This window comes from Lonchura striata, chromosome 27, assembly GCF_050655825.1.
Source record: "Lonchura striata isolate lonStrDom1 chromosome 27, ASM5065582v1, whole genome shotgun sequence".
NCBI lineage: Eukaryota > Metazoa > Chordata > Aves > Passeriformes > Estrildidae > Lonchura > Lonchura striata.
Genome location: NC_140729.1, coordinates 3,615,024 through 3,636,110, shown reverse-complemented (window position 1 = coordinate 3,636,110; position 21,087 = coordinate 3,615,024). Strand labels below are relative to the sequence as shown.

The following is a 21,087-nucleotide window of genomic DNA, read 5'->3' as shown; positions in this document are numbered from 1 at the left end:
CAGTTGTGTGAAGGCCTAGGACTGATTCCCGTGGGGAGAGGTAATTCTTACTCCTGCAAACACATACCTGAAGTTGATCAAAGTATGAGAACCTACAAATCAATTTTTTTTTTCTTTGCTTCCATGGTTTAAAAAAAGTTTAACACTTTAAACTAGGAACATTCTTCATGTTCTAAAGGAAATTCAATATGTTCATGCACATTTGGATGGCTAAACAAATTGAAGCATAAAATGTTCACTATTTCTGCACAGTGGGTTGAGGCAAAGTTACTAACTTAAAAATTACCAAAAAAATTAAACTGGCCCTTAAAATCTATACACACTAGGATTTAATCCATGGTCCCCTGCTGATGATACATAAACCCAACTGATTTATAGATGGCCTTCCACTGTTAATGTGGTAATGAAGGGGGATTGATATTCCATCTGTCAAAGTCCAAAGCTCTGTGGCACAGAATTCTCCACTTTGGCTACAAGGCCAGACACAAAAGCATTTTTACAAGGGAAGGGGAGAGAAAAGGAGTCAGAAGCTGATTTATTCATTAGCCTGTTCAAGAGCATAACACTTTGAAATTGTCACTGAAAAAAACAACTGCAGCTATAGGGACTAGAATTCAAATATTAGGAAAAGAAATTTGCTTTCTAATTCTCTGGGCAAGGGAAGAATTCAGGTTTAGCTTGTGCTTGCTATCCTTTTTTGTTGCTGCAATCCCCTGCACCAGCCCTGCATTGGTCTGCCTTGGTCACCTGCCAGGGTCACTGTGACATCCCAGCCTGGTGAGTGCACGGAGCTGGCTCCTTGCTCCAGGACCATGCTGTAGAACACTCAATTCTCTGCATCTTCCTCCTGCTGGTTTCTCCTGGGAGGGGACCAGCAGAGCCAGAGGCTGGGGACACACCCTCGAATGTTCTCTTGAATGACAACCCACTTTGGCTTCAGCAAAAATTCCTGCCTTCAAACCCTAATTACTGCGCTGGCACAGCACTCGGAGTGGTTTTTCTAATTGTTTGTATTTATTTGCAAACTATCTACTGCACAGGGCCCTGTGATAAATATAATTCCACTCATGGCTAATTCGATGCTTTTTTGGGGGTAGAAGGGAGAGTAATTTCATGGTAAACCATAATTACTAGTACAAGAAGTACCTTAATTGCCAAACCAAACTGAGGGAGTAGCTGAGGCTCGAATCAGCCTAATTAGAATTCTACTTGTTCATAATAAATAAGTGGTAATTGCTAATTGGACCTAGCCTACAGTATTCTAAAAGTGTGGATTTAATGTCAGTTTGTGTTTAATTTTGGCCATTTCCTACTTGCAGTGGACTGAAAGTCCAGCACAGAACTGAACAGGGCAAAGGCCTTTGAGTCTTCTCCTGCTTTTGGCTTCTAGTGGCAGAACACACAATTTAATAATTCAATTTCTCACTGTTGAGTGCTGAGCTCCTGAATATCTAATCCCAGCTGGAGGTATAACACATAGACACCTGTATGGTGGAAAGAGTGGAAAAATCCTTTCAGCTTTCAGGTCCTTGTTCCTCACCTTTTCTGATGAAACCACACTCTCTCAGAGCTTAAAAACATCTTATGTTAAGATTTGGGTCATTTATGGCTAGAAACCAGGGTTTCTGATTAAAAAGAGAAATATTATGATAACATACTGATAGCTTGGCTGTTGGATTAAGCCCAATCTCTGACCCACAGATGGGGCAGCTGAGAGGTGTTTTAAAAGCTTTTATTCCATATTCAGTCTCATGTGAAGGATGAGACGATACAGATGTTATAATTCACACCATCACAATCAGAAGCCAACTATTTCCTAATTACAAAATTAGGAAAACTATTTCCTAATTACAACACACTAAAAGTGTTTCTTGGCCTATCAGCCTTTGCCACCCCATGCTGTAAATGCCTCAAAGCCATCATCTAAAATTACCCCTTGTGGGTCCATCTCCAATGCATCTTTCACAGTTCTACTTCTCCTTCTATCAAACTTTAAAAACTCTCTGCAAATTCATTTCCCACCCTTGGCTCCAGCTGTTTATCCAATATGTATTTAATCCCAAGCATAAATCTCATTCTGGCTGGAAGGAGAGAGCCAAGCAGGGGCAGCCTCTCCTGCCAGCACCAGGGAAGGAGAACAGGAGCAGCCTTGAGCTGCACCCAGGTGTGGGAATCCAGAGCATCCCTCTGGCTGCCCTGGGACCCTGGCAGGGGTCAGGAACCCCCCTGGACAGAGCCCCCAGAGACACTGGCTGTGATCTCTGTCCATGGAAAAGAGTTTTCAATCTTACAGGATGAATCACAAGCTCTGAGTGTTTAATATGAGTAATAATTAAATGTAGCACAGGTGCAAAAGTAAAATTTTAGATTTCTAAATTAGGGGTTCAAAAGGGACAAAATAGAGAAAATTAGGTGTATCTTGTCCTTTTTCTCCTTCTTCATGCCCTCCATGTCTCACTGTGGTGTTGGCATTTTTCTGTTGGTTCAGGCTGGGGACACACTGTCCAACGTAGGTGACAGATATTGGCACGTTATTGTAAATCCAGCCCAGGGAGTTTCTGGTATTGAATGTTTGTCACATCCCACTGAGGGCAGAGCCCCACACGCTGCCCTGCAGGACAGAGCTGGGCAGGGCAGCAGAACATGTGAGAGATAAACAGAATAAACAACCTGGAAACCAGCACAGACTTCTGTTTTGTCAACCGCGCAGAAAGACAGAGACTTTTACAATCTCAGAATCATCAATAGCTCAGATTCCGACACCCAGGGCTGGGCAGGAGGGAGAATTTTGCCCCAGGAAAGGTCCAGAAAAGGTGATGAGACCTCGCAGGTCCCTGGATGAGCACTCGGGGCCGTGCTGTGGCTGATGAGCTGGGCACGGGCTGGCTCAGAGCTCCTCTCCAGCCTGACCAATTCTGTGCCAGCAGATATCACACAAAGGAGATCTCCCTTCCCACTCTTCCCACTCTTCACTGACCTCCAAAACTGAGATACTCTTACAGGCCTGAAACAACACTAGCAAGCAGAAACAAAGCATCATTAAAGTATTTCTTCCAGGTTTCCCCCTTTTTTTTTTCTTTCCCTAAGAACTCACTGGTTGCTAATGGGATTTTGTTAGACCTACAAACACATTCTAACTGGTGGTTGATACATGTGATCAGCAGATTTGAGAATTAGAACATTAAAGTAATAAAATTTCAAGGATTTGTTCATTTCCAGTGAACCTTACCAGTATAAAAATCTTACCACTAATGGGGAGCTGAAGATTTGTTAATTACAGCAGCTTTGTATCGTGAAGAGTCCCTAAAAAACACAGCTAATATATAAAACATGGGAATTAGAAGAGAAATATTGTGGCACCAAGCTGCTCTTGCAGGGCTGTCTAACGAGGCAGAGTAATGTTAGTCAGTAGCCTGAGTGCCAAGAGACAAATATCCCCCCAAACCCCAAATTCAGGCTGCTCCATCCATCCTGTCAGCACCCCATATCCTCCCAGCCACAGCTGGTCACAGTCGAACACCAACTTTGGAATCAGAAACTCCTCTTTACCCCTTTTATTTTTATTTACCCTTTTATATTTAGCTTTTTTTTCCCCATTTTTTAATTTTTTTTTCTTTCTTTTTTTTTTTTTTTTTTCCCTCAATTTTGAGTCCTTCAGAAATAAATAGAATTCCTTGGGGTTTTTTTAGATCAGCTTCTGTTCTCATAGCTTCTGGGCAAATACTTCCTTATTTGCTAGGGGGCTTAAGGCCCTGGGAACCCAGCAAGGGGCAAGTGGAGGAGCTGCTCACACTCTTTCTTACCAAGCTAAAAATCACTTTTTCTATCAATCAAACCCTACATGAGGCCTCCTTCAACCTACAGGCTCCTCACCTTTGTGTTCTCATCCTGCCAGTCACTGTCATGGCAACCACAGAGACCATTCCAGCTGAGGAAACCGCTGCTTCTTGGGGTAGCCAGCTGCTTGGCACTTTAAAAAATAAAGCATCCAATAGAAAAAAATTACTTTTTAAAAAAAATATAATCATGCATGGAACTAAAAAAGAATAAGACATGAAAATGTGAAAATCAATTTTTTGCATCCTGAGTCAAGTTTGCCTCACAGTCTTTGAGCAATAAAGAACAGGAGGGAGTTTCCCAGTCACCTTCAAGCACAGAATTTTGTTCCTCACACACATTTCCCCCACAATAGCTCAGTGACCAGAGAAAAATGAATGCCTCCCCTTACCCCAGACAACAATCTGGAAAAACACACAATTTGATGAAGGGGCCTAAATATATAAGTTATATAGTTATATATAGTGATTGTTTCTATATTTATTTATATTTATATTTATATTTATATTTATATTTATATTTATATTTATATTTATATTTATATTTATATTTATATTTATATTTATATTTATTTATATTTATATTTATATTTATATTTATATAAAGCTACATATAGTTGTAAATAGTTATATTTTATATATATAGTTATATATAGTGTGTATATATGGTGTGTATATATATATGTTATATATACACATATATATACATATATATACATACATACATATATATATATATATATATATATATATATATATATATATATATATATATAAAATAAGTTATAAGCATAAAATAAAATCAAATAAGGAAAAAGCCATAGGACAAGGACTACAACAAGGGAACAAGGGAGAGGGGGACATAAATTCAGCAAATCTGGGAACAGCCTCGTCCCTGCAGCCAAAAGCCCCACAAGGCTCAGGGAGCCTGAATGTGCTCCCACCCCGGAGCTTGCCCTTGCTCTATTGCAGAAAAAAAGTCTCCAAAATTATCTTTTTATAAATCCTGAGTTTTAATTAAACTCAGGATTTATAAAAATCCTGATTGATAAATTTATAAATTTAAAATATACATGTGTATAAATGTATAAATTTATCAGATTTAATTTTTCTATTTTATGAATTCTATAAATTCATAACAATTCGATTTTAAATGCTGGGTTTAAATGAGTGAAGCCATGGTTTCCCTCATCAGCTGGGGTGTCTGACCTCGTGTGCCTTCCGTGGCTCTGCCCTTCAGCACTGGCCTTGCCTACAAGAACGGGAATGCATTCCTTAATCTATTTATTATTTATTCATTTATTTCCTTCTCCCTGCGCTCAGGCGTGGGCTTCGTTCCCACCACGGGGTTCCTGGCTGGTTTCTCGTTCCTCAGCTGAAGCATCCCCAGCTCGCAGCTGAGCCTTGGGAAGCGAATCCCGCGGGGAACAGACCATGGAAAACCCACGGAAATTCCCAATTTCACCAGGCCGGCACAGGTGCTGCAATCCAGGCATTTTTTTAATGATTTTTTATATAAAACTAAAGAATAATGGAAGTCCTTGGTAAAGCATCTTCATAATTTTAGCCTATTTTTATCTGTTTAATTTTTTACATTTATTTCTAAGTGGAAGGCGGGGAGGGGAAAGGCATCATTTTATTTAAACCTCAGCCACAATTTCCCCGTTTTTTCTTCACCCGCAATTTCAGGCAGACGTCTCCACCTCGTGGCGTGAGAACAAAGTATCCTTCGAACAATTCTGACTGGCTTTTACCAAAAGCGCAGGCTAAAACGACTTCTGTAAATTATCTGCCAAAGCAAACTGTGCTTGTAAGCAGCACAGTTAAAATTCAGGGGGCAAAAAGTTTTTATTGGCTACATATAAACCAAGGAGTTGATATATGCTATATTTTAATATATAATATTAACCATATAATATATATTTTATATTTTATATAAACATATTTAGAAATATATTATTTATATTTATACGTATTATTTATAAATATATTATATTATCTAAATATCTAATATTTTATATATTACATAAACACTATATAATACGATATTGTATATTGTATTATATGTAATACAATATATAATAATATAATACATAATATAATACTATTTTATACTTGTAATAATTATATATAATTATGTATTATATATAATTATGTATTATATATAATTATGATAACTATATATTATAGAAAATTATAATGATAATTTTATAGTATATATCATATACATAATTATATTATATTATATATCATTATATCATTATATTATATACATTGTATTATTATATATTATTAGAATAATATATATTATATATAATTATATATAATTTTATAAATTTTATAAAGTATATATTCTGTTATATTTTATTACATTACTATATATTATATTATATTATATTATATTATATTATATTATATTATATTATATTATATTATATTATGTTATGTTATGTTATGTTATGTTATGTTATGTTATGTTATGTTATATTATGTTATATTATGTTTTATTATGTTATATTATGTTATGTTATGTTATGTTATGTTATGTTATGTTATGTTATGTTATATTATATTATATTATATTATATTATATTATATTATATTATATTATTATTTAATGAATTTTTATCATATATAAACTGACATGATGATGAGTCATGGAGCTGCCCTTTCCGTATTGCAGGATCCACAGCCTGCACAGCACCCTCGTTTCCTGCAGCCCTGCAGGACGGATCCCCAGGCAGTGCAGCAGGAAACTTTGGTTCCAGGCTTTGGCTGCAGAAACACCTCCAGGAGGCTTTGGGGCACACACGGCAGATATGTGCATGGACTTTGCTTGGCACAGGGGATTTGAGAGCAGGAGGCCTTGGCAGGAGCAAACAGAACTTTGAGAATGAAATCAAGATTGCAAAAAGTTCAAATCAGACGGATTGACTGAAAAAAGAAAATGACATCAGACTTCTGCAAGCTAGACGTGTTTAAAATGTATAAACTGGCTTATGTGATTGTTAACCCAATAATTGCAGTAGAACATTAGCAGGCTCCCTAAATAGTGTATAAGAATTGTACTCCAGAGTAAATGGAATAAATTGGGATTCAGTGAGCAGCACACTGAGTCTCTCCTCACAGCCCAGCTCTCCCCAGCAGGCACAGCCTGCAGCCCTCAGGCCCTTATTGCAGATAAACTGATGGGCTGTCCTGAAATAAAGGACAAATTCACTTTTCGTGGGCTGTCCTGAAATAAAGGACAAATTCACCTTCACGGGCTGTCCTGAAATAAAGGACAAATTCACCTTCACGGGCTGTCCTGAAATAAAGGACAAATTCACCTTCATGGGCTGTCCTGAAATAAAGGACAAATTCACTTTTCGTGGGCTGTCCTGAAATAAAGGACAAATTCACCTTCACGGGCTGTCCTGAAATAAAGGACAAATTCACCTTCATGGGCTGCACAACTTGCACCGTTCCAAACCCAGTGGAACTGGTGCCATGAAATGGGAACTGTAAGGAAATGGGAACTGTAATGAAATGGGAACTGTAGCTCCAACTCATTTTAAAATGTACCAGCAGAGGGAGATGCTCCACCATAACAATCCATTCCCTCACAGTTCCTTCTCTTTTTCTTTCTGGAAAAGAGAATTTAAACTGAAAGAAACGAGTCATTGGTGTCCTATTCTAAGGTGTAATACAACACAATGGGTTCTGTGGTTTCAGCAGAATTCCCTAAAAAAAAAAACAACTGACTGAACTTTAATTACTGGACAGGATCACACAGGACACCTTGGATACTGGAATTTACTCAGATCTCTTCAAAACATTCTGTGACTACATTCCACATAATATTAACTTAACAAATGCTTTTATAATTTAAGCAAAAATAATATTTTCCATTACAGTCATTCAACAGAGGAATAGATTCTAGCTCCTCTAAAAATTCTTTACAAAATTTTCATTTAACCTAACCTTTTATTTTAATTTAATTTAATTTAATTTAATTTTGCCTTTTATTTAACTAGTTCTACTGAAGGAGATCACAAAGCACAATGGTAAAGGCAGAGGCAAAGGGTGGTCTCAGAAGAAGTAGTGCAGACCTCTTGGCACTGAAGAAATTTAGAAGTTTATCACTTGTCAGATAATTCTATAAATGTATGGGATTCTTAATACAACAGAAATGAAATTTTGCTTAATACAGAAAAATGAAAATTCTGCATTCTGCTCTGCCTCAAAATATACGAACCACACACTGAAGTCTAAGTGTAGATTTGATAATCTATATCCACAAAAAGTGATTTTAAAAAGCTGAATGTTCAGCTCCTCTCTGTTCCTTGGGGATGCAATTATTCCTCTTTCTTTCATGTTATCTATGAAAATAACAGAAGAGTTTTGCCATCTGCCAAAAGCTGAGCTAATTTTGTATTTTTCAAACTATTTGCCAGTCAAACAACTGTTCCTTTGCTGAGCTTATAAAATATTCTTGATTTAATAGAAAGTTTCTGCTGCCTTGGACCTTGTTCAGGACATGCAGCTCTCCACAAAATATCTACAACAGCAAGCACAACATAAAGACAGAAGTCATTCAAAAAAAGATGATTTATCAAAGTTTTTGGCAAGTCTTTCCTGTCTTAAGGATTGATGTTGCAGCTGAGACATTATTTTGCTTTTGTGGCCTTTCAAGGGAGAGATATTCCTCATCTTTGCATGATGCTGGGCCTAAAATCCCCAAAAAGAACTTCAAGAGGAGAGACAAGCAAGGAATACAGAATTTGTCTCTAGACTTGCAAGCCAAGATCTTTGCTCCCTTAGCACACAGCTGCTGGGAAAAATGGAGCATGCTTTATTTCCTGTAATTGCTAAATTGCAATCAATATTATAAATATTTACCTATTTGCATTCATACTCATTTCTCAATAGTAGAGAGAAACCAAAAGACAATGTTTTAAACAAATTGTGTAAAATAATCCTAATTAGGTGGGAACAGATTTAAGGTACAAGAACACGTATGCATCTACCTATCCTAGAATATATTGTCTCTAATTTCCCAATTTCAATGACAGCAGCACCCTACTTTTTTTTTTTTCTGGGTTTCATGTCATTTTTTTAGGAACAAAACGCTGTGTGACATTACAGCAGCTTCTAGCTAGTGATTTTTCCTTTTAGTATTTCTGCAAACTTAAAGCTGGCCCCCTATTTTTTCTGCTTTTTGCTTCTACTGCTCCCTGTCCTAAGATAAATTATCATGTAAGTGTCTCTTACACTTCTTGATGCTTCCTCTACCTGAAGCAGGATTTCTTTTTTTTTTTTTCCTTCACTACTGTGAAGCCATCAAATGTAATTAATCCTAGAAATATTGACTTAGTGCTAAGGGAAACATTATCATTAAATTAGAAATGCTTGTGGTGGTGATGCCAGCTCCCCATCTGCAGAGCAAGGCAGACACTCCTCTTCGGTAAAAGTCTTTGGAGCCAAAATAATTTTTTACTCATTTTACTTCAGATATTCATCTCACTACTGCAGATCCAGGAGCTGGTTGTTTGGCATCTTCTCTTCAACACTATTTCTCTGACCTTACATATCATTTGTGCTTCAAAATTCCCTACAAATTGACTGAAAAATTGTTCTTAGAGGTGTAGGGAGAAGAGAGATAAAGATATCACACAACTGTGGTATCATTTTTACAAAATAGTCACTTTTTAATTATTTTTTTTAAGAAGGATTGCAGACTTCCTTTCTAAATCTCCTCCTTCAAATTATCAAAAATATAATACTGATTTCCTGCAAATACAGGCTTTTAAAACTCTACTAATATGACATATGGCATTGCATCAAAATGCAAGTTAACTTTTCATGACATTTTGTCCAATATCTGATGCCTTTTAAAAGCACTTTCATCACATGGCTTTTTAACTTTTGTTGATAATTTTCCCTTTCTATGTACACTGCCTCTATTAGTCTAAGCTTTACACTGTTGAGTTTTAAATTCTTTTTACTGGGGTCAGGATTAAACGTGTGAGATGTTATTTCTTGTTTGGACTCAGATGTTTGTTAGTTCTCATCTCTGTTACAGTCTCACAGATGGTGACATCTACAACACTTTAACAAAGTAAAAATGGAGCCCTGTCTCTCTCTCTGCAAGGCCTTTTAAGGATAAACTGTCTAATTAAGAAATGACACCTCAATTATTTTTACTTTCAACCTAATAACCAACCACCCATGGCTGCAATGTGGACTTTTTATCCAATTACACAAAACCACCCAAACCCATGGAGAAGAAGGTGGAGAAGAAGGTGAAGAAGAACCAGCCTCCACTCTAAAATCGCCATCTTGCTTTTTATACATTACTATATATATAATTATACAATTATATATAATTGTACATTATATATATATATGTATAACTATTATTATATATTTATAAAACTTTAAACTCTTCCACCGTGTGATATTACACACTTCTATTCAAACTCCACACCCACAATTCCAATTTTATCATTCCCTTTTGGAAGCTTCTCCACAGCCTCAGGTCAGTGCAGTGCTCTCCTGGGGGTCAGTGCCTGGCAGCACAGAAAGTCTCAAATTCTCACCAATATTACACTTCTGCTATTCTTTTATTCTTCCAGACAGGCTGAGAAAACTGTTCAAATGAGTGATAGATACACAGAGCCCATCTCTGGGCCTGGCCTTTCCTCCTCAGCTCTCACAGCTGCTGCAGCCCCCTTCTCTCTGTTAAAGATACATATTATAATATTGGCTTTTTGCATATGTTAAAATATATTTTCCATGTGTAGTGTTAAAGTAACTTTGTTCTAAAAATATAGTTTTTATTTCTGTTGTTAATTAAACTGAGTGAAATAGCTGATGTAAGTATGCTTGTGTTAAAATGCCTGCTTGGATGGGATAACATCCAATGAATATATGAAAAAGACACCTGATACAGATCTGCCAACCACCAGCACTCACCGTCTGAAGAGAGTGCAGACCAAAGCCCAAAAACTGGAGGAAATAAGAATACACTAAAACCAAAAGGTATTTAAGGGATATCCCCAAAAGTAACAGTGTGCTCTTGCCTGAGTGCAAAGATGCACCTGGCCATAACAACCTTTACTCTATAATCCTTATCTCTTATTGTGTCCTTAATCTCCTATTAAAAAGTTTATTAAACTTTTAAATTTTCCCAAGAAAGTGAACATGTTTTTCACAAGTGCTGCTGTGGCTGCCCTTGTCACTCCTTCTCTGGAAAAAACCCTATGATGGGTGTGCAGAGGGCAGAAGAAGGGTCAGCTTCTGGGGCTGCTCCTTAGCTGGGGAAATCCCACAGAGAGAAAGCTCAAGGATAAATGCACAGAGAAAAAGCTCAAGGATAAATGGATAGAGAAAAAGCTGAAGGATAAATGGACAGAGGAAAAGCTCAAGGATAAATGGATAGAGAAAAAGCTCAAGGATAAATGCACAGAGGAAAAGCTCAAGGATAAAGGGAAAGAGGAAAAGCTGAAGGATAAATGCGCAGAGAAAAAGCTCCAGGATAAATGCACAGAGGCAAAGCTCAAGGATAAATGGACAGAGAAAAAGCTGAAGGATAAATGGACAGATGAAAAGGTGAAGGATAAATGCACAGAGAAAAAGCTCCAGGATAAATGGATAGAGAAAAGCTCAAGGATAAATGCACAGAGGAAAAGCTCAAGGATAAAGGAAGAGAGTTAACAGCTCCAGGATAAATGCACAGAGAAAAGGTTAAGGATAAATGCACAGAGGAAAAGCTGAAGGATAAAGAAAGAGAGGAACAGCTCCAGGAAAAATGCACAGAGAAAAAGCTCAAGGATAAATGCACAGACGAAAAGCTGAAGGATAAATGCACAGAGGAAAAGCTCAAGGAAAATTCCCTGCCTCCCTACGGGAGCGCTCCTCACCAGCCCCACCTCCCCATGCGTGCCATCCTCCCCATGCATTTCCCAGCGGCGGGCCGCAGGGCTGTTGACTTTGCGGAGGTTGTTGATTTTGCGGAGGTGGTTGATTTGGCGGAGGTTGTTGACCCTGCGGAGGTTGTTGACCCTGCGGAGGTTAAAGGCACCAAACGGGGCTCGGCAGGCGGGCTCCCGCTGTGTCCCCGCAGGAGCCGTGGGAAGATGCCGCGGCCCCGGCCCCCGCCGCGGCGCCGAGTGGCGGCGGCAGCTGCGCGGGCGCGGAGCCCCGCGGGCTCCCAGCGCAGGGGGCACCGGGGATCTGCTGCTCCCACATCTGGGATGGAGCAGCGACGGCGAGAGCTGCCCCGGCGATGAGGGCGGGGGGGAAGACAAGCGCTAAGCAATAGGACTGAGAAGCAAGCTCCGGCTTTATTCAAAGATACCTTAGCTTGTATGGGGTATTCTACAGGCATGGGCAGCGGTAAGCTCTGACCGCTTCATTTACAAAGGGCTTTGTTTTATTTCTCCTGCGTGCGGTTACAGATGTAGCTAAGTTCTCTCTCCAAGCCAAGTTTGTCATCTCTGAGCCATGCCTTCCAAGGACAGAGCATATCTTTGAGGCTATGCCTGTTCTTATTATCCTGTTCCCAGACCTTGTACCACTATGCAATTTCCCAGAAACAGAGACCGGTTTCCAAGCTGTGTATCCCAAGTTCCACAAAAGCCTGATTCTGGGGCCTTAGACAGAGGTTTTTTGGAACAGGTATTCCATAGAATCATGGCCTTGTTCTAACAACCATTCCCCAACACCTGAGTGGTCTCACCTGGAGGGAGACGATGTGGGAATCCCTGCTGGGGATCTGATCCTGACCCAAGTGGGTTTGGAACTAAGGGACAATCCTCCTTTCTTCTGTCCCTGTGTGAAAAATGCCAATCAGTTGGGTTTTTTTAATTTTAATAATAATAAAATGGTTATAAAAATAACAATATAATCACAGTACTAAAGTTTAGAGTTAGGACAATTACAAGACAATAAAAAGCAAAGAATTACAGATGTCTGGATGCTCTCGGACACTAGAAGTGTGCTTTGTGAACAAAGGAATAACTTTAAAAGCAATAGCCTGTTGTATATTCATATATCTCATACATGATGCATAAATTCTTTGCAAATTAAGAACTTTTTTTGGTTTTGTCAACTTCTTCTCCTTAATCTTGTTGGTTCTAGAAAGACAGAGAGAAGGCAGAAGAATGTTTGTCTTTTCTGATAAGGAGGCTGTAATTTTTTATGGGCCCCCTTCGCTACATCTCTGTGTGAAGAGTTTCTTGATTATTTCATCTTCTTGCTTGATCTTGTAACAAATCCTGTATTGTAGAGTTTCTATTTTAACATTATGTTGTAACCTAAAACTACATTTAACATACTACGCAAGAGAATTAATACAGCATAACTTTTTAACATTACACATATAATATTTATTGTAACATTTATGAAAAGCTAATCATAAAATATGCATTTTTCACACCTGCAAGGACAAATGTTTGCTAATTAGAGAGATCTTTTTGTAGACTGAAGGCAGAACTGCAAAACATGTGAATTCATGCAAATTCTGAGTGACACATGTAAGTGAAGTGTTATACATATGTCAACACACACACACACATAGAGAATATAAATTAAATATTCTGCATGGGCAAAACCTTCTGGACTCTGACTTAGATTCTGACAGTGCCTGAAATATGTGCAGCATTCACAAATTCCTCAAAATCTTTCAGAAAAGGAGTCTGAGGGTCTTCCTCCTGACTGTGAATATGAAATGCTTTTAAATGTTTACTATTTAATGCAGCAGAGCAACAGATTTAAGTGTTTAAGTGAGTTCTTTCTAGAGAATTAATTAGCTCTCAGATATTGAGAATTTTGCATGAAAATTTAGATTCCTGTGAGAGAAAGGAATTTGATGTTCCTGTTCAGAAGGATCTAAACGAAAATAATTTGATTTCCTGGAAAAAGGCCAAGTTCTAAAAACCAACAGATATAACAGCATAAACACATTCCCCACCTCACCCAGATTCCATTGAATTTTACAGTTCTGAACGATAAAAAAACCAAAATAACTTCAGTATCACTTCAGCTCTTGTGAAAAATGAAGACCTCATGTCTGTTAAATCCCTGTGCCCCTGAGACAGCACAAAACCCAGCAGCAGTGGTGGGAGAAAGGACAGAGGCACACACAACGTGGAGCAAGGCCCGGGGGAGTATTTGAAATGGTTGCAAGCAGATTTCTGGAAACATGGAACACATGCCTACCTTAATTGTCATTAAAAATATGAATAACCCTGGCATAGCAGCGTTTGGGGCATCCTCAGCTGCCACACTTCTGGGAAAAGGGGATTGAGAACAGATTCCCTGTTAATGTCTTTTCAGCTGGGATGGCTCTAGGGCCTAAAAAAACTCTGCTTTCTGTTAGGAAAAACTATAAAATGTTCAACAAAAGATGAAAAACATGTCTTTCATTGGCATAAAATCAGGACATTTCCTTGCAGGAGGGTGAATTGAAAATTCCCTAGAAAGTAGAATACAGAAAGAATAATTGCCACTGGCAGCAGACTCCAACCCTCGGCAAATATATGTGTTACAAATCTAACAAAACAAACAAATATTACTCAAAGCCTTGCATGTGTGTACAAGCCAGGTTTAATATTTTTTTTTAACCTTAGGATTGGGCTTTAAATTATATATAATTAGTGAAGTCCTTTCTTACTTCTATTTCCCACTTTAGTTCTTGAAATTTGGTGTCTATTGAATCCTGTTTTAGGGCTTTTTCTAAACCCAAGACGGAGAATTTTGTTAACAGTGCAATAAAAATAACTTCATAGTGTTACAAGGAAACATTAAAGACTTTTTTTTGTGTGTGCTGCTCTTTCCCTCGAAAAAAAAAAAAACTACAGACATTGTTTCTTTAAAAGGCTCCATCTGCAAATCCCATTAGATGTGCATATAAGGTTTCAGATGATTAATAGCTGCCTGCTTTGCTTTGGTTGGAGGGGCTGAGGGTATGTGTGTTAACCCCTCCCTCCCTTCGCTCACATTTCACTTCACAAACTTGCCACCGTCTCCCCGGCACAGTATTTAAAAAGTGTTTCCCTCGTGCCCAGCACTTCACCAGGGAGCAGCTCATGGCGTAATTCTGCTCCCCCAGCCAGGGCAATGAAGACCTTTAGAGCCAGAGTTGCTAAAGCAGCAAACCCGCAGCAGCACCAAAGCCACGCGCAGACTGTTGTTTAGGGAGGCGACCTGTGAAACTCGGGAGAGTTTCCCTGCGCTTCCCCCGTGCCTCTGGAGGCTGAGCGGAGCAGGCGGGAGCCGAGGCCGGCAGCGGCGCGGATGGAGCCCGGCAGCAGCGGCTGCCTGCGCAGCGCGCAGCGCCCCGCGCCCAGCGCAGCGCCGGGGCTCGGCCGCGGCCCCGCGGCGCCCTTCTCCTTCCAGCAGAAAGCACTCTGCGCCGCTTACCCCGACTTCTCAGCCTCCTGCCTGGTGACAGCTCCGCACAGCTTCCCCCAGGAGCAGCGCCCCTCGTTCCACTGCCCCGAGTGGCACCTGGCAGCAGGAGACAGCGCGGGACTGGTCCTGGGTGCTGGCGAGGCACAGGGCAGCAGCCCCAGCCTGCTGAGGCTGCCTGTGCCTCTGGAGGAAGATGATGAGGCAGTGGCGAACCCTACAAGTGACTCTGAGAAAAAGCCATCCCGAAGGAAAAAGGAAAGCGCAGGTAGGTGATATGAAATCAGGGTTGTGGTAGACTGCAGGAGATGGAATGAGAACACCTGGTGAGACTGGGACTTAAGAAAGAAAGCTGCTGAGCAAAACATTCCATAGTATTTGACTGGGGAAACTTTAGATGGTAACAGCACTGTTATTGTCTTATTCTTACTCTTATTCTTACTCTTATTCTTACTCTTATTCTTACTCTTATTCTTACTCTTATTCTTACTCTTATTCTTATCCTTACCCTTATCCTTACCCTTATCCTTACCCTTATCCTTACCCTTAATTACTCTTACTCTTACTCTTAATTACTCTTACTCTTACTCTTCTTTTTCTGGTCTTTGTATTTCACTCCTGCACATCTTGGGTACTGAACATTTTACTCTCCAGCATAATGCACATTTGCTGTAACTGAGCAGGAGTCACATGGCATGTGCACACAGAGCTGAATTCTAGGGTGTGGAGTTATCCAGTCACACCTGCCATTTGTCTGAGCAAAAGAGAATGGCAGAGAGCAAAGATCCCTCATCTTGAGCTGCCTGTGCTAATAGGGAATGTCATATTAGGAATTTGACATCTCAGTTTATGGTAAGAAGTACAAGAGGCAAAGTCTTCCTTTAAATATAAATTCTGTTTGGTCTCACTAAATGTCAAATATTTTAACCTCAGAGCAGAAGGTTCAAAAACTTTGCCCATCAGTAAAATATCCAACAATGCAGAAAATGTACATGGTTTTCATTGTGTCATCCTAGCTGACACTGTAAAAATCAATAATTTTGTAATTATACAAACTCTAAGTTGCTGATAACTCAGATCCAAATCAGTGAAATATGCATAAAATTGTTTTTTCTTAGGAAGTTGTTACAATTTAAGATGTTCTTATGCATTCAAATGCCACAGTATTCACATACAAGCTACAGTGTGCTTTTCCCCACAGTCCTGCCAACAAGTGGAGAATATTTTCCAGTAGCCTAATTTCACAGGCAGAGAATGCAGGGATAAAAATATTAATTGATTGGTTTCTAGATTTTGCAGACATTTGTAGAATTTAAGCTCATTTATACTAAAAAAGCATGTTTAGGCAAAATTTTCCCAAATACAAAGAAGTTTAAATAAAATAGCAATTTAAAAGGTGAACAACGCTTTCATTAAAACAACAGCTAATCATAGGTAAACAGCAGATTTCAGCTTACTCACATTAGAGGGATATCTTTATCCTTAAAGAGTCTGATTCCCTCTTTTAAGTGGAAGAAAAACATTCCTTTATTTTCTCTTACTAGCACTCTTCACACTTTCTTTTCATACTTGCTGCTGTTCCCTACTCTCTTCCTTTCAGGGAGCTGTAAGCAATGACATCCCTGAGAGGTCTGGGCTTCCACCTTCCAGTGACCACTGCAGCCCTGGGGAGGGGCAGCTGCTAAATTCCACCCAGCATGGAACTGGTTGGGATCCTGGAAGGAGACACACTCCTTGGGAAAGGCACACATCTGCCTCTGGCTCCTTTCCTTTCCTTTCCTTTCCTTTCCTTTCCTTTCCTTTCCTTTCCTTTCCTTTCCTTTCCTTTCCTTTCCTTTCCTTTCCTTTCCTTTCCTTTCCTTTCCTTTCCTTTCCTTTCCTTTCCTTTCCTTTCCTTTCCTTTCCCCTTTCCCCTTTCCCCTTTCCCCTTTCCCCTTTCCCCTTTCCCCTTTCCCCTTTCCCCTTTCCCCTTTCCCCTTTCCCCTTTCCCCTTTCCCCTTTCCCCTTTCCCCTTTCCCCTTTCCCCTTTCCCCTTTCCCCTTTCCCCTTTCCCCTTTCCCCTTTCCCCTTTCCCCTTTCCCCTTTCCCCTTTCCCCTTTCCCCTTTCCCCTTTCCCCTTTCCCCTTTCCCCTTTCCCCTTTCCCCTTTCCCCTTTCCCCTTTCCCCTTTCCCCTTTCCCCTTTCCCCTTTCCCCTTTCCCCTTTCCCCTTTCCCCTTTTTAAACTGGCTGTACAGTAGAAAAAACCTGTCCAAGATGATTTTGTCCTTTCACACGTTTGTCATTTCTCACATTCTGTTGTCAAAACTGAAGCAGCTGGGCCACGTTTCCACTTCTGGAATCTCACAGAACCCCAACCATGGACAAGGATTATTTCTCTTGACAATACCCTGTGGCACGCAGTGTCCTTGAGAGATTCCTAGCTACACACCCTACTCTGCCCCAGAAATACCCAAATATCCATTTTAAATTATTCCCACTGTCTTTTGGGGATGCAAACTGGTGGACTGCCCCTTGGAAAGGGAATCTGTCCCATGTACTTTGCACTGGCTGCTTGTTTTTAGTTTCTGCCCTGTGCTGAAGGCTTGGAGAGCTGCTGCACCCTCCACGTGTCCCTGAGGGCAGCAGAAGCCCCAGGGGAGGCTTTGGGCTCAAGGCTCCCAGGAGCTGGTGGCAAAGGTCCCAGCAAGAGATGCACACTTCAAATCCTGCTTCCCCCTGCTCCCTCCCAAGTCACACTTGTGAAATGTGATCGTGTGTCTGTGCAGTACAAAGGGGATTGTTCAACTGAGGGCAAAAACACGGGCAGAAACTTGTGAAGTTTTGTTCCTGTACATTCCCCATCTTTTTTTGTGGGTTTCTGAAGTAGCAGAAGCAGCATGGAACAAACCAAACTAATTCCCTGGAGTGGAAAGCAGCCCAGCTGCAGCGTGTGCCACACTGCTCCCTTGTGCATTCCCGGACCTGTGTTTGGTTTCTCCTTTTCTGATGGGCACAGATAAGGCCAGGTCAGTCACAAAACCTCACAGATTTCTCCAGTTTTACTGCTTTGGCCACCAAAATGACACCTAGAAGATGAAGCTGCACATTGTGCTCATATTGTTACCATTTTGGTTATCATTTCTGTGTAGAAATATTATTCTAGGACACACAGAGCTGCGTTGTGTACTGGTTACACACAAAAATTAAGTAACTAATTCTCAGCATAAAAAAAACGCTACTACCATGTTTAGTTGAGGGAATCTAGCAGGAGGAGCAAGAGGGGAGAAAGAGTCAAGGAACTCACAAAACTGACTCCCTGAAACACTGGCAGTTTGGACTTTGATCACTAAAAGAAATGCATTTTTCCTTGCATTGTGTGGAGATTCTTTGAGCACCAATTTTAAAAACACAGGAGAAAAGAAAACAAAATAAAAATAATAACAAGGAAAAGGAAAAGGAAAAGGAAAAGGAAAAGGAAAAGGAAAATATTTTTAAAAATGAAAAAAAGGGATGCCACAGTCTCAGGCAAAGTCAGTTTGTGTTTGCTTATTATCATAATTGGTACAGCATCACTTCGGCTATGGCTTGAAATTTGGCTTTGAAATACAACTCTTGACTACATTGCAGAAATGTACAGGAATAGCAAGCAGGTTTTTCAGGACAGCACAATGACAAGGATGATTCTGTCATGTACACAGACACCAGATCTGCTTGTAGTTTTCATTCAGCAAGGATTAGAAAAAGTTACAAACCAGGATGTTCAAGGTGGATCTGGGCAAAACCCACTGTTTCTCTGCTTTTGCTTGTTTTACTGTTCCCATCCCTGGTATTTCCAGGCCATGCTCCACGGCTGAGGGTGCTCACTGAGTGATTTGTTCTCATGTCCTGCACCAAAGCTGGGCACCCTGCACTCCTGCATGCTGCATGCACTTGGCTGCCCGCTGCATGGTAGATCGGGGCAGGGTGAAAATGTGTGTGCAAGGAATAAAAGTAAAAATGTGGGGAAGGAAACTTTTGATACAATGGCAGCAAGGAATGAGAGCTTCTTTCCCACAGCTCCTGCTCTGTGCCTGTGCAGACCCAGGCAATTCTGACACCAGTCCCCATCCTGACTGAGCTGTCCCAAATCTGTGCTCTCAAAACCAAGGCTGGCAGCACCACTCAGTCACGCTGAGCTCGAGGGGGCATAAAGAAACATCTTAAAGCTTCCACTGAGCACTTCAAGGAGCTGCTTAGATCTCTGCACCTGCACACGTTCACATGCACCAGCACAACCACAAATCACACCAGTGTGCTTGCCTCTTAGAGAGCCAGAGCTCAAGCAACAAGGCAGAAACCAGCAGCAAGTCACGGAAGGAAAGGACAGCTTTCACCAAGGAGCAGCTGCGGGAGCTGGAAGCTGAATTTGCCCACCACAACTACTTGACGAGGCTCAGGAGATACGAGATCGCTGTGAACCTGGATCTCACCGAAAGACAAGTACTTCCAAACCCTCCCTGCTCCTTCTCCCTCCCCCACAACCTCTCCCTAATGCTAAACCCCAGATTTGTTACTCAAGGGTCTGCTTTTGCAATGGCACAGAGGTATTTTAAAACAAAGCCTCGACATTCTTTCAGACACCTTCGTTACACATTTGTGTAAGTAGTTAATAATTTAATTATGTTTCTCTCAGCTAAAGATAGACCTGGTAATCACTGGTCTCTACTGAGTTCTTGTTTACCACCATGCATTGGTACATATTGATATATCAAGGTTTACATATGCAATATGGATATCACCTTAGACTTTGACTAACAGGAAATTATTTAAATGAATATTTGATACATGCATTCTTCCTGGGTCAGGTGGTATTTTGAGGTGGTAAGGAAAGACAATTATACAGTTTTGTGGAGAGAAGTGTTTCTGTTCTCTCATTGTCATCTCAGTCCAGGTTTCCTTATCAAGGCTGCGTGGACAGCAGAAGAATTGCATTATTATGTGAGGCAAATTAAAATTCCTGAAGCATTAGACTGGATGGCCTAGATGTTAAAAATACATGAGAGTTGTTGTGCCTTATTTGACATGAAGACAGATTCTAGGCAAAGCATGTGTACTACCTTTGAGGGTTTCAGAGGAACATCTGTGTGGAACATTTTAGAAAGAATTGTTCCACTCTGTGTTAGAGAGATGGATTAGACAAACTCTGTTCACCTTTTCTTCCAGAATTCCACAAATCATCTCTCTACACACATATGCATAGCTCTGCTTATACAGCTCAGGTTGAGGCAACAAGTAATTATTTTCTCTTTATCACCCAGGTCAAAGTATGGTTTCAAAACAGAAGGATGAAGTGGAAACGTGTTAAAGGTGGGCAAGCAGTGCCCCTACATGAACATGACATGGAGGATGTGGACTCTGCTGCCTCCCCCAGCTCTGAGTAGTCCCTGCAGCAGTGGGAGAGGAGTTTGGAGAAAGCCATTGATCGGAATGTGGGTGCAACTGCTTAGAATCAGCTACACAGTGAGATCTCCCTGCTTGGCAATCCTGTAGCCCATAGTCTCTAAAAGGTTCATGATGCTTGAGGTTACAGAGGCAATTAAAGAGCACAGGAGGGAAAAAAGCCAAAGGAGAGCATGGTTTTGATTTTTGTCTCTCAAACTGTCTTACTACCACAGATGTGTCTACAGAAAAAAAACAACAAACACTGAATGTAAAACAGGAGTAATGTTGTCAAGAGTCTCAAACATCCAGAAAATCCAGATTGCTAGTCAGCATATGCAGCTCTGTTCTCATCCAGGCTTCCCCTGGTCACACCTATTCAGTCTGCATTTGGGCTTGACAATGCACATTTTCCCTGTGCCCTACTTGGAGAGAAATAAATACTTTGATTGTCACTGA

The 21,087-nt window shown here is 40.3% G+C and overlaps 2 protein-coding genes across 2 annotated transcripts in view; one reads left to right on the top strand and one right to left on the bottom strand.

Moving 5' to 3' along the window:
* Positions 1 to 14,910, bottom strand: part of LOC144247457 (uncharacterized) — a 22,253-nt gene extending 7,343 nt beyond the window's left edge. The window contains exons 1-3 of the mRNA XM_085561985.1: positions 14,896 to 14,910; positions 12,559 to 12,650; positions 3,874 to 3,970 (exon numbers count right to left, since the gene is read on the bottom strand). Of these exons, the coding sequence (XP_085418111.1) occupies positions 3,874 to 3,970; positions 12,559 to 12,650; positions 14,896 to 14,910 (204 nt within the window). The remainder of the gene's footprint in view (positions 1 to 3,873; positions 3,971 to 12,558; positions 12,651 to 14,895) is intronic.
* MEOX1 (mesenchyme homeobox 1) lies at positions 14,814 to 21,087 on the top strand. The gene is made up of 3 exons (XM_021532967.3): positions 14,814 to 15,498; positions 19,517 to 19,689; positions 20,508 to 21,087. The coding sequence occupies exons 1-3, from the start codon at positions 15,117 to 15,119 to the stop codon at positions 20,628 to 20,630; spliced, it is 678 nt and encodes a 225-aa protein (XP_021388642.3). The 5' UTR covers positions 14,814 to 15,116; the 3' UTR covers positions 20,631 to 21,087.